Source organism: Mustela nivalis, assembly GCF_964662115.1.
Source record: "Mustela nivalis genome assembly, chromosome: 6".
Classification (NCBI taxonomy): Eukaryota; Metazoa; Chordata; class Mammalia; order Carnivora; family Mustelidae; genus Mustela; species Mustela nivalis.
The window spans coordinates 106,742,828-106,760,717 of record NC_139025.1 but is presented as its reverse complement, the minus strand read 5'-3'; the positions used below and the strand labels follow the sequence as shown (position 1 = coordinate 106,760,717).

Below are 17,890 nucleotides of genomic sequence, written 5' to 3'. Positions count from 1 at the left end.
GACTCTTAATCTCACAAAAGAAAGTGAGGGTTGCTGGGAGAAGGAGGGTTGGGAGAAGGGGGTGGGGTTATGGACATTGGGGAGGGTATGTGCTATGGTGAGTGCTGTGAAGTGTGTAAACCTGGCACTTCACAGACCTGTACCCCTGGGGATAAAAATATATGTTTATAAAAAATAAAAATTCGAAAAAAAAAGATGTTATTTATTTGAGAGAGAGTATGTGTGTGGGCATTCGAGTCAGGGCAGAGGCAGAGGGAGAAGCAGACTCCAACTGAGCAGGGAGCCCAACACAGGGCTTGATCCCATGACCCATGAGATCATGACCTGAGCCGAAATAAAGAGTCGGACACTTACCTGACTGAGCCAGCCAGGTGCCCCCTGAACTGTGTTTTTCCTAAGGAACAAGAGATGATGATGGTGGTGTGGAGATGAAGGAGGTGGCGGTAAAGAGAATGGGAATTAGAGCTCCTGTTCTGTACTCTGCAGGCTTCAGACCACCTTCTCCTTACTCCCCTGAAATCTGTCCCTTTTTCATACCTATGGTTCTAAATGTCCCTGACTTAAGAAACAGCTTCTGTATGAGTTAGGAATTTGTGAATGACTGCTCATATCAGAGACACGAAAAAGTAGTGGCTACATGAGTTATCTCTCTCTCTTCTATAAATGAAACCTAGAAGTAGGTGGTTCAAAACTGGTGAAATGGTGCCATGGCATTACTTTCAACTCATGGCTTCCATTTTCAATGTTGCCTTTAAGTCTTCGATAGCTGCTGAAGCTCCAGCCATTTACATCTGCATTCATGACTTCCCAAAGAAGGAAAAGAAGAAGGGCTCAGTCTCTCCTTTTTCTTTTTAAATTTATTTAAATTCAATTAGCCAACATATAGTACATCGTTAGTTTTTGATGTAGTGTTCAGTGATTCATCAGTTGCATAGAACTCCCAGTGCTCATCACATTATGTGCCCTCCTTAATACCTGTCACCTGGTTATTCCATTCCCTTGTCCATCTCCCTTTCTACAACCCTCAGTTTGTTTCTGAGTCAAGGGTCTGTCATTGTTTGTCTCTGTGATTTCTTCCCATTTAGTTTTCTTTCCCTTCCCCTATGATCCTCTGTGCTATTTATTATGTTCCACATATGAGAGAAACCATATGATAATTGTCTTTCTCTGATTGACTTATTTTACTTAGCATAATCCCCCTCCAGTTCCATCCTAGTGGTTGCAAATGGTGGGTATTTATCCTTTCTGATATTAGCCTTTCCTTTAAAAAAAATTTTTATTTGTTTATTTATTTGACAGAGATCACAAGGAGGCAGAGGCAGGCAGAGAGAGAGAGAGGAAGAGAAGCAGGCTCCCCGCTGAGCAGAGAGCCCGATGTGAAGCTCCATCCCAGGACCCTGGGATCATGACCTGAGCCGAAGGCAGAGGCTTAACCCACTGAGCCACCCAGGTGCCCCTAGCCTCTCCTTTTTGAAGAACTTCCCCAGGAGTCCCATTTCTCACTTCCAGTGATATTTTTGTTTATGGTTTCTTTATAGTCAGATCTGTCTTGGTTTTGTTTTTAATCTTATGGTCTTGGTATAATACTAAAAAGAACTTTCTCACTTAGGTATCATAAAAATGTTAAAGTCCCCTCTAAGCATTACAGTGGCTTATACTTTCCACTATGTTGATAGAAATGAGAAGAGGAAGGATTCTAAGCCAGAATATTCTTTCAATGCTACTATGTATGTAGTGGGCAAATTTTAAATAAATCCTTACTTGAAACATCTAGTCTTCTGGATGTTTGAAAGTGAACCACATGTTAGGAGTAGAGTAGCAACACCCTTTCTTGTTAATTTACAGGAATGTTTGTATTTTGGGAATGGAGTTGTTAAACTTGATGTCTTGGAGTGTATGCTGACTGTTCACTGGGGTCACTAGGGGATGGGGGCAGGGAAGGAAGTGAGGAGCAAAGGGTTCTGTGCCCATGAGTCTTAAAGTTCTGTATGTGCGTTTTAGTTAATGTTGCTGTGTGTCAAAGGATAAACAAGTCCTAATATTCAAAGTATATTAAAAGTCGAGGTAGTAAAATACTCCCTTTATGAATGCCTTTTTGTTAGTTTGTAGGAAGGACTGTTCTGGGACTGTCAATCACCTCTTAGAGCTAGATGTAGTCCTATGCTTGGTCATTAAAATGGTGGAGGGAGCAGAGGAGGGGTGAAGGGAAGGGCTTTTTGCTAGTTATCTCCACATATGGAAGACCATTTTAGGTTATAACCATAGGTCTGGATGTGCATTTTTTTAAATTTTTTATCTTTTTTTAAAGATTTTATTTATTTACTTGAGAGAGAGACAGTGAGAGAGAGCATGAACGAGGAGAAGGTCAGAGAGAGAAGCAGACTCCCCATGGAGCTGGGAGCCCGATGCGGGACTCGATCCCGGGACTCCAGGATCATGACCTGAGCCGAAGGCAGTCGTCCAACCAACTGAGCCACCCAGGCGTCCCTGGATGTGCATTTTGATGAAGTACCTGTGTTTGTTGTGGACAAGTGTCATTATTTTGTAACATCTAAGCTTTTTGGATGTCCTGAGGTGACAATGTATGATAAAATGTACAGCTACTGAGTCAACCAATTTATCAGTTTCTTTTATCATTGATAGGAACGAAGTATCTTGGACGTGGAATTGTTACTCTGTCTCAGAAATGTGAGGACTTACTAGGTTGGCCGCAGAGGGGCAGGAGGAAGTATAGAGGGAGAGCTGTATGCGGATGCGTTCATACTTACATTGTAATAACTGTTAATGTGTGTGTCTCTCTTTGGCTGTACTATAGGAATACATTAAGTGATTCAATGGAAACATACCCCATTGCTAATATTTGAATAGTCTAGATTGGATAATGAATTCTTTTAGAAGCATTATACATTGTGTACTCTTACTTATGTCTGTTTTAATTGAACATTAAGGGAATGCAGTATTTTAATGGTAACCCTGCCAGTATTTTTATCTAGAGGCCTGTTGCCATTTTTGTCTTTTCTGAAATCTTTGTCGTCAAGAAAGGCAGGATTACACTTTTTTCTTTCAGATGGTCTAGTGTATTCTTGGTTATCGAAATACTCATAGTTTGAGGACTTTGAAATGGTAAATATTCATGGTGTGTAAAAAAGCACGATACATAACTACAATCTTAATTACATTAAAATGCTTACTTTTGGGGCGCCTGGGTGGCTCAGTGGGTTAAACCGCTGCCTTCGGCTCAGGTCATGATCTCAGGGTCCTGGGATCGAGTCCCACATTGGGCTCTCTGCTCAGCAGGGGCCCTGCTTCCCTTCCTCTCTCTCTGTGATCTCTTCCCTTCCTCTCTCCTACTGTGATCTCTCTCTGTCAAATAAATAAAAATAAAATCTTTAAAATAAAATAAAATAAAATAAAATGCTTACTTTTGTAGATACACACGTGGGACCTAGAAGTCAAACTGTAAACTGCTTGTGATTATGGATGATTTTGTTCTTTGCTTCTTATGTTTTTCAATTTCCTTTTATGCACATGTTAACTTTTAAAAAATAAATTTTTTAAAACCTTAAAAAAATTCTATATACTATCTGGAAATCTTGGAACTTTTTTTTTCTTTTTTGAATTTTTAATTTGTTTAAAAAAGATTTTACTTATTTATCAGAGAGAGCACAAGCCAGGGCAGAGGTAGGGAGAGGCAGAGGGAGAAGCAGACTTCTTGCTGATCAGGGAGCCCAACGTGGGGCTTAATCCCAGGACCTTGGGGTCATGACCTGAGCCAAAGGCAGAGCACAAGAGCTGGGGGGAAAGGGGCATCTTTCTGGACATTTTAACTTCTGGGAATGTGGTATATCCATTGCATACCTCCGTTTGCACTCACACATGGCATTATTATCTATTTTCACATATTTCTTTCACATAAGACTATGAGCACCTTGAAAATAGAGACTTTTTTTTTTAAGATTTTATTTTTTTATTTGAGAGAGAGAGATCACAAGTAGGGAGGGGGGCAGGAGAAGGAGAAGCAAGGTCCCTGCTGAGCAGGGATCCTGACTTGGGGCTCGATCCCAGGACCTCGGGATCATATCTTAGCCCTAAGGCAGATGCTTAGTCCACTGAGCCACCCATGTGCCCCAAAAGTAGATACTGTCTTAACTCTGTATCTCTGGCATTTAATCTTAGCAACCTCCTCAGTCAACAGCTGTTAAGTGGGGTAAATGCGGGAAGCACTGCCATGTCATGTACCATTTATTGTTGGTTCCATTTAGGTTCCTTCTTAAGGACACAGTGGGAGGCACCTTGATCCCATCATTAACATGCTCCCGAATCTCTTTTGGCAGGTTATTTTTTTTAAAAGATTTTATTTATTTAATTGACAGAGATCACAAGTAGGCAGAGAGGCAGGCAGAGAGAGAGGGGGAAGCAGGCTCCCTGCTGAGCAGAGAGCCCGATGTGGGGCTCGATCCCAGCACCCTGAGATCATGACCTGAGCTGAAGGCAGAGGCTTAAGCCACTGAGCCACCCAGGCACCCCTGGCAGGCTATTTTGGAGGACGTTTCCTAAGCAAAATTAATCCATTGACTCCTATTCGGATTTTGGTTCTCTTCAGCTTGCTGGATCCCATTTTCGTGCACAGCTTACATCCAGGAGTCTCGACCCAGTAATTCCAGTAATTACAGGTGACCCTCACCAGCACTGGGCCTTAGAGTTGCTGCCCCTCCTCCCACCACACAGTCAAAACTCCACGTCTAACTTCCGACACCCCCAAAACTTAACTAAGAGCCTAGTGTGGACCAGAGCCTTACAGATAACATCAGCTGTCAATGAACATGTATTCTGTATGTTGTGAGTATTGTATGCTGTATGCTTACTCTGGAGTAAGCTAGAGAAGAGAAAAGGTTATGTGGAACCTCGTAAGGAAGAGAGAACACGCATCCTGTTTTACTGAACTGTAAGAAATCTGCAGGTCCGTGGACCGCAGGACCTCCAAACTGTCCTGGTCAAGGGACAGCCTCGGAGCCGTAAGCCATAGTTCTAAGACTCTAGTACTTAGAGCACCCTCTCAGGGACACAGAGGCCGCTGTCCATTCAGGAAACATTTGGGGGGAATCTACCATCTGCGGGGTGCCCCCCTAGGCTGAGTGGGAAGGCAGAGCTGAGTCAGGAGCCCAGGATGCCGCAGAGGTCAAGTGCCTTTTGACAGGTTTAGGACTGAGCCCATAGAACACGTGGCTGTGGCTCCCCGCTGGGTCTGTGTGCTGAGGAGTGGGCAGCCCCACCCAAAGTTGGGGGCCTGGGGACAGCGGGAGCACATACGTCCTTCACAGTTCAGCAGACGGTCTGCCTTGGGACTGTGAGCAGGAAGGAGCCTGTGGGATTGTGTTCCCCTGAGGACATGGCTTTCTTTCCGACTCTGGAAAGTCTCTGCGTTTAATAAATAGGTATAGACTGAATTCTGTGGGGTGAGGGGGTGTCTTTTTTCTTTCTTGAATCGCTGTTTCCTTCTGCTCTGGGCTGTGGGGCGTGTGCAGGGGGAGGGCCTGGCGAGCAGGCTTGCCAGCCCTGATGGAGACAGAGTTGGTCCTGTTGGGTCTTTTAACCACTTCTGTTTGGCCGGATAGCACAGCCCCATTTCCCCCAGGAACCCCCTGACCTAGAACCTGTGATAGAAGCTCAAAGCACCGCAACCTTGTCTTCCTCAGAACCTTAGGCTCCCTTCAAACCCCTGCTCGGGCGGATCGGTAACACATTAACTTGGCTTACTGCCTGCTTATCTGTTCTTCCGTCTGCCTCCCTGAGTCACGTTCTCCTCTCCATCAGTCAGGGACGTGGCCCTTGCTGTCCGCGGGCCCTGCGTGGTGGTTCTCTCCTGGGAAGCCTTAGAGTTCTCATGTCGACCGTGCTGGGCGCCGAGCGAGAAAGGACGTGATATCCGGGAGCTGCAGCCTAATGAGAAGACGAAGCTGATACCTCCCGGAGGTAAACACCATCCCGTAGAATAAGTGGAAGGGGAAATCTGCCAATTTGTGAATCCAGTTTAAAGTGGTTGGATTCTGGGACCCCTGGGTGGCTCTGTCGGTGAAGCAGCTGCCTTCAGCTCAGGTCACCGTCCCAGCGTCCTGGGCTGGGTCCCATCGGGCTCCTTGCTCCGAGGGGAGCCTGCTTCTCCCTCTGCCTCTGGCTGCCTCTCTGCCTGCCTGTACTCTCTGTGTCGCTCTGACAAATAAATAAAATCTTAAAAAAAAAATAAATACAGGGGTTGGATTCTGGCTACCCTGACCCTCCTCTGACCCTATTGTTAAGACAGTAGGGGTCCCCGACCCTCCATCTGCATTAATGCTAAACTCCACTGGAGTCTTCCAGATTCACCCTGATGAGCCCGACTTAGTTTCTCCATTCCATTTCTCCATTCCATTCTTGGTAGAAGTCCCGGCCCTTCCCACAGACCTGTAAGGATTTATGATTCAGAGCTCAGGGGATGCGAGCAAAGCTTTTTGCCCAGTGGGGAGTCTCAACTCCTGAGTCTTACTGCTTTCTGAAGTAGCAAAGATAGCCACGGTCATCGTGGGAATTCAGACCTGTGTTGGACAATCTTATGATCTGGATTCATGTTGCTTTTATTTTTGATAGTCTAGAAAGGTGAGTGCTGTTATCATTTTCAGTGCTTGGGACTTCTAGCTATCTTCCTGTCATCCTGAACTCTCAGACACTTTTGCCTCCAGGATCCTCTCGCTCTGCTTTCTTATGTCAGCAGGGGTAAAAGAAGTCCTAATGACGGGGCTTCGGGTCCCGGGTCCGGGTTCCTGCCTTGAAAACAGCCTGGCTCCCAGGCATTCCGGGACTGAGCCCTCCCTCTTGCCTATGCTCTACCTCCTCCTCAAGGCCAGCATGGACTTAAAGTGTGGAAGCTGTGACCATGCCGAATATCTGTCCAAGGGATCTCTACAGGTAGCCTGGCTCATGACTCTCCTGTACCTCCAGGCATCCTGTCCCCTTTGCCTGCCCTTCCTGGTCTCAGCTGCAGCTCACCCCTCCTCTCTGCAGTGCTCCTGCCCACCACTTACAACACAGTTGTAACAGGGAGGGCATGGAGAAGGGGATGAGCTCAAGTCTTTTTGCTGGTCTACCCTTCTGGCCACATTACCAGCATCAATACTGTTGCTTGGTCCACAGTTCAAGAATGCTAATAGTACCCTTCTTGAGCTATGAGCTATTCTGTGAGTATAAGAGGCCTTTGAGGGCTGGCTTGGGAGCGTCTGTGACCTTCCTCAATGGCCTGCTTGGTGCCAGATATTAAGCCATGTGTTATCATGTTTAATCCTCACAACCGTCCTATAAAATAGGTATTGGTATCTGTCCCAGTTACACAAAGGAAGTCAGTGAAGCATAGATGGATTACATCATTTACCTGTGATCCTGCAGTTAGAAAGTGATAGAGCCAGGATTCAGACTTTGCTCTCTTGCCAAAACCCAGGTGTGCCTGTAAATACTACCCACTTGGTATTACTAATATGTAGAATATCTCAACAAGCTCTATCTACAGTTTAATTTTTTAATTTAAATTCATTTAACATGCAATGTATTATTAGTTTCAGGGGTAGAATTTAGCGATTCACCTGTTGCTTGGAACACCCAGTGCTCATTACATCACATGAGCTCCTTAATGTCCATCACCCAGTTACCCCCTCCCCCAACCCCGCTCCCTTCAGGAAGCCCTCAGTTTGTTTCCTAGAGTTAAGAGTCTCTCGTGGTTTGCCTCCCTCCGATTTTTGTCTTATTTTACTATGTGTTAATATTGTATTAGCATATATTTAACAAGAGTGGATACTTATTTTGGTTACCTTAATCAAATATTCAGAATGTTCTCTTTTTACTGAGAGATTCTGTGATATGATTTTTATGGGAAAGAAGGTGGGACTTTGAGGGGGCCCATCGAAGAAAAGTCACATAGAAAGAAATGGGAGAGATTTTTGTAGATTCGGATACCTGAACCAGCATTTGCCCTTTAACCATGTTTGCCTCAGAAATGTCACAGCTCAAAACCGAGAGCCACACAGACTCTGAATGATGGAAGCTGAGAGAAGACAGAGCCCAAGGAGCGGGGCCAGTAAAAGTGGGAGCACAGATGACCCTATATAGCTCCCCCGCCATTGGTCTGTCTCCATCTATAGTCAGAAGCAGGAAGAAGAGGCCTAAAAAAAGAAAAGACCTAAGTTCCCTAGGCTGTACTGGAAGCCGCATAAACAATTCCTGTAGGAATAAGGTAACTTGATTGATCTCCGTTCTTATGCTGTTGCCCTCATACGAAGCCCACATTTTGGAATCAGCTAGGATTTCTGCATCACCGGCTCTGCCCCCTATTAGGCTCGGCCAACAGGGGGCGCTGGAGGGAGCCAGTAGGACTGAAGGCGCGATTTCCTGCTGGCTTCCTGTCCACTTCCTGCTTCTGTGAGCATCACCATGTCAACGCCTGTTTACCTCCCAGAGGCAGTTTCTTTATGTAACTGCACTGAATCCAGTTACAGTAACGGTGGGCAAAGACGTCAGCCGCCTCAGGAGAGGTTGGGATCTCAGCCTGGGAGCGGCCCTCTGAGGACAGAGACCCCAGTCCCCATTGAGTAGTTGGTGGCGTACTCATCTCAGAGGTCTTGCGTTTCAGCTTGTTGGCACCCATCTTCCCAAATTTTAAATTAAAAAATTCCCAAATCTTGTCTTCATTCCTCCAGCCTGGGAGTGGTAACTACCTCCAGCAATTGCTACTTCCCTAATTTAGGGTGTCCTAACACGCCCTCCCTCTGCCCTGCAGTTACCTACTTAACTTTATAGCTACTTAAGTTCTTTATATTAAATTTGCTCTCTCAAATATTTGGCCAGGAATGCTGCTTTGTTAGAGCGGGGGCTGGGTTCAGGAGAGAAACTGGCAAACCCCAGTGACAGCGGCTTTGAAGAAGGCGTTTCCCACCTCGTGGGGCTCTCACTGAAGGTCCATTTCTTCCACTGCCAAGACCCTAGACTCACAGACATTAGTGAGTGAGAACTGGAAGCCTGTGGGTATTTATACAGCTCACAATAAACAGTAATGAAGGGCAGGCAAATGGATTTTTTTTTTTTTAAATCAGTTGGCATTGGAGAAAAAACTGGGTTTTAAGGATTTTTTTAAGGTTTAAAAAAAAAAGCTTTTTCATTTTTTTGGGTTTTGGGTGTCTTTTTTTTTTTTTTTGGTCTTGTTTTTTATTGCTTCACTCTTGTAATGTTCAGGGGAAAAAAGAGGAGTAACTTAATTTCCAGGCCAAAAGAAAGCAAGGGAATACCTGTGTTTCTATGGTTCCTGCTAAGCGGGAAAGGGGCAGGAAAGCTTTCAAGTTTTTGTGTGAGCACTGACAGGTGTTTATGAATAGTTTTGTGGCAGGAGAGCAGGTTACAAACTGGCTGTTCTGGTCGAAATACCTGTTTGCGGGGCACCTGGGTGACTCTTGGTTTCAGCTCAGATCATGATCTCAGGGTCCTGGGGTTGAGCCCTGTGGGGGGCTCCCTGCTCAGCAGGGAGTCTGCTGCTCCTTTGCCTCCTGCTGCTCCCCCTGCTTGTGCTCGCTCTCTCTCTGTCAAATAATAAGTGAAATCTTAAAGAAAAAAAAAAAAAAAAACCTGCTTGTATATATACAGCCAGCATTTTCTTCCTGCCTTATTCGCCTCCCTGAATGACTAGTGCCTGAGAATGTGCTCCTGACTCTTCGTCAGCTTGTGCTCAAGTCTGAGAGCAGGAAGCTAGAAGGTGAGTGATAGAGCCGCCTGCTGCTCTCTCCTTTGCAGAGACTGAGAAGGAGCCTGAGACGGGTCGTGGACATCCCGTGAATATCAGATACCATATTTTGGAGGGGTTAGAAGAAGGGGATATGGTGTTCACATTTGCTTCCACGGATTCCAATCAATCTTCCCTTGGAAACACACACACCCTGGCAAGTAATCTTTCCTAAGCAAGAGCAAAGCTATTTTAAAAAGGTGAGAATTTTCTTAATCTTTCATTTTTCCTTCTTCTTAGTTTCCTGTAAAAAGTTAGGAACAAGAAGGACACATCCTTATGCTTAGAAAGAGGACATGACAAGGGAAAACAGTCTTTGTCAGGAGGATTTGTCACATTTTGTTTCTTTCTAGTAAGGATTTTTTTTTTCTCTATAGCATCTGGTTTTCTTTGATGGGATCCAGAACCCTGTATTGTATTATTTAAAAGGTGACTGTGGTTTGGAGGAAGAAGTATTGGGCTTGCAGACAAAAAAAAAAATTGGGGAGAAGGGGTGTGGGGCTAAGTCCCCTAGTTGCGTCTTAAAATATACATGACCTTTGGTAAGTTAGTTAGCATTTGTTTTCCTATCTGTGAAAGAGGCCTAGGAATACTACACTTCAGGTACGTTGCAAAGATTAAATTGGACAATGTCAAGAAATATTTTTGGCCCGTACAAAGCAAACATTAACTACTATATATGCATAGCTCTGTGTGTCTCTGACTGTAGATATATTTTGAATTTGGATCGACTGGGTTATCTATATGAATGATTACAATGCATTTGTTGGATCATATCCAGTTTTTTTGTACTTCTTCAAGAAAAAATTTTTTGTTGTTGTTAAAGAAGGGTGGGCTAGATACCACATCTACCCAGTGAATTCTATGGGGTGCAAACAGCCCAATTCACGAATTGCCAAACAAGAGCAAGAAATGTACTTTTATTTATTTATTTTTTAAGAGTTTATTTATTTTTAAATAATCTCCACGTGGGACTCAAACTTATGACCCTGAGATCAAGAGTTTCATGCTCTCTCAACTGAGTCAGCCAGGTGCCCCGGTACATTTTCTTCTAAGAGGCTTTGGATCTTTGGATTTCTAGAACAGATGCTTGAGAGTCTGACTTTCATGGAGTGTCTCCCTAAACTGATTAGAAATTCTCAGCCCCAGATAAGAGCTATACTAGAAACAGGGTTTTGGCGGGGGTTGGGGTGGGGGTAGGTGGAGGAAAGAGAGGCAGGCAGGGATTTCCTCTTACTCATTACACCCCAGTGGCAGCAGGTACTCTATTCTGTGCCCTTTCCTTGTCTCTTGGGGTGGAGGTGGATCCAGACCTCGATCCCAGCATGAACGGCTTGTTTGTAGGGTCAGATTATAGACCTCTGTCAACAAGCCAGGGGTAAGAGGTTCCTAGGCAGGTCTTGACTGAGGATATTTGTATAGAGAAGAAATACCTTTTTGCCATCCCTCTGGAGTTGAGCTTGGTGTTCCTGTGAATACATTCAGGGTTCATTTGTAATCGAAGGCATTTTGTTCTGTCCAAGGATCCCATCCTCCTCCTCCTTCCCTGTGCCCCAGCTCCACTGGTTTCTCATTCCTTGAAGATGGTTTGGTGGAAGAAGCGGCTCTGCCGCCAGCATCACCTGTGGGCCCTGGGCTGCTATATGCTGCTGGCTGTGGTTGCTCTGAGGTTTTCTCTCCGACTGAAATGTGACTTTGATTCCGTGGATCTGGAGTCCCGGGTCTTTCAGAGCCAGCACTGTAGGGACATCCTGTATAAGTCCCTGAAGCTGCCAGCGAAGAGAACCATCAACTGTTCTGGAATCATCCGAGGGGACCAGCAAGCGGTGACGGAGGCTCTCCTGGACAACCTGGAGGTCAAGAAGAAGCGGGAGCCTTTCACAGACACTGACTACCTGAACATGACCAGGAACTGTGAGCACTTTAAGACTGAGCGGAAGTTCCTGCGGTTCCCTCTGAGCAAAGAAGAGTTAGACTTCCCTATCGCGTACTCTATGGTGGTCCATGAGAAGATAGAGAACTTCGAAAGACTGCTGCGAGCTTTGTATGCTCCTCAGAACGTATACTGTGTCCATGTGGATGAGAAATCCCCAGAAACTTTCAAAGAGGCAGTCAAGGCAATTGTGTCATGCTTCCCAAATGTCTTCATAGCCAGTAAGTTGGTTCGGGTGGTTTATGCCTCCTGGTCCAGGGTGCAGGCCGACCTCAACTGTATGGAGGACTTGCTCCAGAGCTCAGTGCCATGGAAATACTTGCTAAATACGTGTGGGACAGACTTTCCTATAAAGACCAATGCCGAGATGGTCCTGGCCCTCAAGTTGTTGAACGGGAAGAACAGTATGGAGTCAGAAAAGCCTACGGAGTACAAAAGGTCTCGCTGGACCTATCACTATGAGGTGACAGACACACTGTCCATAACCAGCAAGATGAAGGATCCCCCGCCAGATAATATACCTATGTTCACGGGGAATGCCTATATCGTGGCTTCTCGAGACTTTGTCCAGCATGTCCTGGAGAACCCCAAGTCCCGAAGACTGATTGAGTGGGTGAAAGACACCTATAGCCCTGACGAGCATCTGTGGGCCACCCTTCAGCGCGCACCGTGGATGCCGGGTTCTATTCCCTACCACCCCAAGTTTCACATCTCCGACATGACAGCCATTGCCAGGCTGGTCAAGTGGCAGGGCCATGAGGGAGATGTCAGTAGGGGGGCACCGTATGCACCTTGCTCGGGAACCCACCAGCGGTCTGTCTGTGTTTATGGGACTGGGGACCTGCACTGGATTCTTCAAAACCATCACCTTTTGGCTAACAAGTTTGACCCGAAGGTGGATGACAACGTTCTTCAGTGCTTAGAAGAGTACTTACGTTATAAGGCCATCTACGGGACTGATCTCTGAGATGCCCTGTCAGAGCAGTGCTACCTGTGGGACAAGAAAACATGCAAACATTCCTAGGGGGTGCTGGGACAGTGGGGAGGGGGACCAGGGCTCTGGAATCCTTGGCATCCCCAAGTCAGGGGGTTGCAGTCCCAGGTGAATGCTGGGTGTGCGCTCACCCCATTCCTAATAGCTCCCCCACTGACGTTCTCACAGAGTCAGAGTAAGATCCACCTGTTTGGGAGAGGAAGGGAGGGCACTGTGGCAGGGGGCCCTGGATTTCCATTGAATGCTTGGTGTCTGCTTTTCTACTCTGTGGAGACGCTGGTTCTAATGATTCGAGACTCGGTAGTAGGGATGGGGTGGGACTTCAATGGAAAGAGAGGGCCCTTTGTATTATTCACTTAAAAATAAATAGCTCTTGATTCAAAGCCCTTACCTCTGCTTTTTGTCTTCTAAGCCAGAAATAAGGTAAGAGTGGAAAACTTTTTCTCGTACCTACTTGTGACATTTACAATCCCTGGTGGCTGGCAAGAGGATCTCCGTTATTCCAGAATGACATGGCGAGGTGTCTAGACAACAGATTCAGACGAGTACAGAGGGACAGAACTGATTCTCTCATTATTAAAAGCCTCATTTCGCTTACATGGACAGATTCATGACTTGTCTGTAAGGGAAAAAGCAGGGCAATTCAACCAATCTGACCACCTGTATAAACTTCGGAGGCAGTTACAGCACTAATTTTGCCCGTTTCACAGCCAAAGCTTAATGTTCTGTAACAAAGATAATAGCGATTTAGATAAGGTCGCCATATGTTGTTCAAACAGCAAGAATGGACTAGGACTGTCTAACTAAAGCAGGAAGTCTGGGCATCCCAAGTTAGGCCTCGTTGGTCCAAACTCTTACTTGTGTATATGAATGGAAGCGTCACTGTGTGTAGTTCTTGGATTTGTACATTTCCTCATGGGCAGACAGTTGTGTGTGTATTTCTCCGCTCCCTCCGCCCCGTAAATGTTACTCAATGAAAGATTTCTTTCTGAAGCTCCAGACACAAGTGTCAGACGATTGGAAGTCAGACTCTTCTGTGAGGGGCGAGGGATGTTCTATAAAGAGACAGGTGTATCTTAGTATAGCTGATCTTCTGCACACCCTGTGCTCTGGAAAAGGGATATATACACAGGTTAATGCAAGTTGAATGATCCAATGAGGTCATGATGTCACTATGTTCATCTCTGATTGTGAGTCACTTAACTTTTTCCTCAATCGACTTTCCCTGCAACCCACGTACTCTGACGCGTGATCACTGTGTCTAACACAGTGCGTCTTCTACTTAATAAATTGTTACTTTCTATAAGGTTGCAGTCCTTTGGTAACAGGCATTGCCACACCTTACTTACCTACCTTGCAGTATTGCGCCCTCCTTACCTCCTTCCAGCCCCACCAGAAGTGACCAGTGAAGAAATGTGTGTTCAGCAGATGAGCCCTGTGAGGTCTGTCCCCAGCCGTGGGGATCATGGACCTCTCCACCTACTAGCCTTTGCGACTGTCCTTGTTCCTCCTCTGATTGAGGGGGTGGGGTTTGGAAGGTGGTGCCCTGCTGCTGTGGGAAGTGCACAGAAATGCTCCCCTGAGTTCATGTGTTCTGAGAAGAGAACGCAGGTCTTTGGTCTCATGGTCAACTTCTTCTCTAAGTGTTCTTGGGAAGTAAATTGTAATTTAAAAATACAAATTAAAAAGATAAAAATGTGAACTTTTCATTATGGGGGGAATAATTTGTTGGAATTTTTCAAGCATAGAGATTGTCTCTAGAAATATATTTGAGTGAATAGGAGGTGCTTTTCATTTAATAACTTGAGGTCTTCCTATCAGAAGGGTCAAATTTCTCCATCATTTGTTTAGTGTATTTTATAAATCATACGATTAAACCATCGTATCTGTTGATTTTTCCTTCCCTCTGAGTCATATCTGTTGCTTTAACCTTTGTCTGATCAAGAAAAATCATAAATGAGTTGAGCAATGATGTTTGTATTACCTCTCAAGGCCTGAATATTTCCTCTCTTTGAATTGGTAAGCATTGCTTTAATAACTGTATTTTTGTTGCGCACTCTGCCTACTGTAATCTTTGCTCTTGACTGAGTGAGAATTTAAGTAAGGAAGAAAAGGTGGTTGATAACAGTCCCAACATTGTTTGGAAACAGATGGCCTGATTAATTTGGGGAGATCAAGTATTTGCATTAGAAATGGAAAGAATAGGGGTGCCTGGGTGTGTTAGTGGGTTAAAGCCTCTGCCTTCGGCTCAGGTCATGATCCAAGGGTCCAGGGATCGAGCCCCACATTGGGCTCTCTGCTCAGCGGGGAGCCTGCTTCCTCCTCTCTCTCTCTCTCTCTCTGCCTACTTGTGATCTCTGTCTGTCAAATAAATAAATAAAATCTTAAAAAAAAAAGAAAAAAATGGAAAGAACAGGGGCACGTGGATGGTTCAGTCGATCAAGCATCTGCCTTCGCTCAGGTCATGATCCAAGGGTCGGGCTCGCTGCTCGGCGGGGAGCCCACTTCTCCCTCTGCCTGCTGCTTCCCCTGCTTGTGCGCAAGCTCACTCGCTCTTTCTCTCCCTCTGTTAAAGAAATAAAATCTTTAAAGAAAATTTAAAAAAAATGGGAAGAGCAATTAAAGTACACTGCGTGCTTTAAGTACCTTAATTGGGCTGAAGGCCTGTTCTTTGCCTTTCCATTCAGTCATTTATGACAAAGCTGCTTTGTATATATAGTTCCCATTTCTATGAAGCTTGAGTGTACGACAAGGATTGATATGACTCCTGTGTTCATTCCACAAATATTAACTAAGCTCTTACTACTTACTAGGCATTGTTCTTGATGCTGGGGGATATAGCAATCAGCAAAACAAATTCTCATGCCCCTGTTGTTCACATACTAGCAGGAAACTGACTGCAAACAGATAAGTACTATATACGGACATACGTTTATTGGAAGGAGACGGCACAGGGAGAAGTTGAAGGAAGTGATAGAGACCTTAGGAGAGTGGGGTTGCAGAGGCAGAGTGCTTAACATAGTGAATGTTGGGGGCAGGGAGGCCCTCGATGAGAAAGTGGCATTCGAGTCAAGATCTGAAGAGGATGAAGGAATGATCCTTGAGAATAAATGAGGGAAGAGCATTCTAGTCTCCAAAAGGAGACTTGCAAGGCCCTGAAGCAGGAGCTCGTCAGCCTCCATTGAGGAATGGCAAAGAGGCTAGTGTACATGGAGAAGAGGTAAAAGTGCAGGGAGACGGGTTCACCGTGAGGGCCCTGGTAACCTACTACAAGGAATTTGTCTTTGGGCGAAACAGGTCACCGGAAGGTTTTAAGCAGAAGACTGACTGGATCTGGTTGACATTTTGATGCTGCACCGAGAACGGGCTGGTGGGGAGTTTAGTGCGGGGGTCGCAGGGAGGCCAGCTAGGAGGTTATAGCAATAATCCTGGCACCTAGTGATAGTGGCTTAGACTAGGGTTGAAGAAGTGGAAATAGTGGGAGTGGTCAGATTCTGGGAATGCTCTGAAGGTTGTTTGAGGATCTGCTGACAGGTTGACTTTGTTTCTGAGAGATGGCGGAGTTGAAAATGTCTCCAAGGGTTTTGTCCTGATCATCATTCGGAAGGATAGAGTTTCCATTAACCAAGATGGGAAATCTTTGAGTGGGTTCTTGGGGAAGACAGGAGTTTGATGTTGCACATACAAAATTAGAAATGGGCGGAGGTGCTGAGGAAATGAATGCATGAGGAACCTGAGTTCAGGAGAAAGATCTGGGCTGGAGACCCTTTGTTGGCATTCCTCCACTTACACAGTGTGTACGTGACACTGGATGAAAGTCCCGAAGGAGAAAACATATAGAAGAAAACATATAGAAGATGAGTTCTGGGGCTCTCCAAAATGAGAGGTCAGGGAGATAAGGCGGAACTAATAAAAGAAAGTTGGAAAGGAGCAGCTAGTGTGGTAGAATGTTCTGGAAGCATAGAGGAGAAAGTGATTTGAGAAAGAAGGAATTGATGGTCATGCCTAAAGCGGCTGAAAGTCACAGAAGATGAGGGTGAAGAAGTGACTGTTGGACTTAACAATGCAGAAGTGACTTGGATGAGATCCACGTTTGTGGAGCGTGCAGGTGAGAATATGACTGGAGTGGTTCAAAGAGAGTATTAGAACAAATCTGGAATCAGCAAGTATAGATCATTGTTTGAGTTTTGCTTTAGCCTAGAGAAGGGGAAAAAACTACAGTAACCGAGGGTTGAGAAGGTGGTCTCAAAAATGAGGAAAGTGATAGCATGTTTGTAGGTTGATGGGAAAGATCCAGTCCAGAGAAAAGGTATAGGAATGAGACGGGGGACCAGACTGTCATCCTTGTGAAGAGAGGGGGTAGTTCTGTGGGGGCGCAGGAGGCAAGGCCTGTCTTCGATGGAAGCATGAACAACAGTTCACCCCCAGGAACAGGAGTGACGATAGGGAGGCTGGGCGTGGTTGCCCACAGATGGGTCCGTGTGGTAGCGTCAGTTTGTGGGGTGTCTTTTACTCCTTTAACATTTTCTCGGAGGTGTAAATACAAAAGTCCCGAATCTACAGCTCAATAATTTTTACGAAGCGAACCTACCTGTGCAACTGGGGCTCAGGTCGGGAAACAGAACATTATCAGCAATCCAGAGTGCCCCTGTATCCCTTTCCAGGTTCTCCCCAGGCTGCTGCCAAGGCAACTGCAGTCCTGACACCACAGATGACCTTGTCTGCCTTTGCATATCTTGTAAGTACTATATCCTCTTTTGCTTATGGCTCTTTCGCCTCCGTGTGAGTCTTACCTGTGTTGCTGGGTATAGCGGTAGTTCACTTGCTCTCCCTGCCATGTAACACTGCATCCCACGACTGTACCATACTTCTTCCCTTCTAGTGTTGAGGAACATTTGGGCTGTTTCCAGCTTTTGTCTGAGTCAGGCTTCTGCGAACCTTCTGGAACCCGTTTTATAGACAACACGCATATGTCTCAGTTGGGTACATAGCTAGGGGAGAAGCTTCCGGGCCCTACGTATCCACGTGCTGGACGTTAGTGAAGTGTCATGTCGTTTTACAACACGACCTACCCACTCAGCTCCCTCCAGCAAGGTGTGAAAGTTCCATTTGCTTCCTCGTTCCCACAGGCATCCCTTGCTTTCACGTGTTTCCCTGAACTGTGCTGTTT

The 17,890-nt window shown here is 45.6% G+C and overlaps 1 protein-coding gene across 5 annotated transcripts; it reads left to right on the top strand.

Moving 5' to 3' along the window:
- Positions 1-5,582: 5,582 nt before the first annotated feature.
- GCNT3 (glucosaminyl (N-acetyl) transferase 3, mucin type) lies at positions 5,583-13,103 on the top strand. Of its 5 annotated transcripts, none has more exons than XM_082733769.1 (3): positions 5,583-5,973; positions 9,805-9,993; positions 11,317-13,103. In XM_082733769.1, the coding sequence occupies exon 3, from the start codon at positions 11,377-11,379 to the stop codon at positions 12,691-12,693; it is 1,317 nt and encodes a 438-aa protein (XP_082589895.1). In that variant the 5' UTR covers positions 5,583-5,973; positions 9,805-9,993; positions 11,317-11,376; the 3' UTR covers positions 12,694-13,103. The 5 variants fall into 5 exon arrangements, with proteins under 5 accessions (XP_082589895.1, XP_082589898.1, XP_082589897.1 ...); XM_082733772.1 differs by lacking the exon at positions 5,583-5,973 and adding an exon at positions 8,455-8,524; XM_082733771.1 differs by lacking the exon at positions 5,583-5,973 and adding an exon at positions 8,467-8,555.
- Positions 13,104-17,890: the final 4,787 nt, after the last annotated feature.

Excerpts from the sequence above, each read along its gene's own strand:
- GCNT3 (XM_082733769.1), top strand. The coding sequence starts at position 11,377 with ATGGTTTGGTGGAAGAAGCGGCTCTGCCGCCAGCATCACCTGTGGGCC.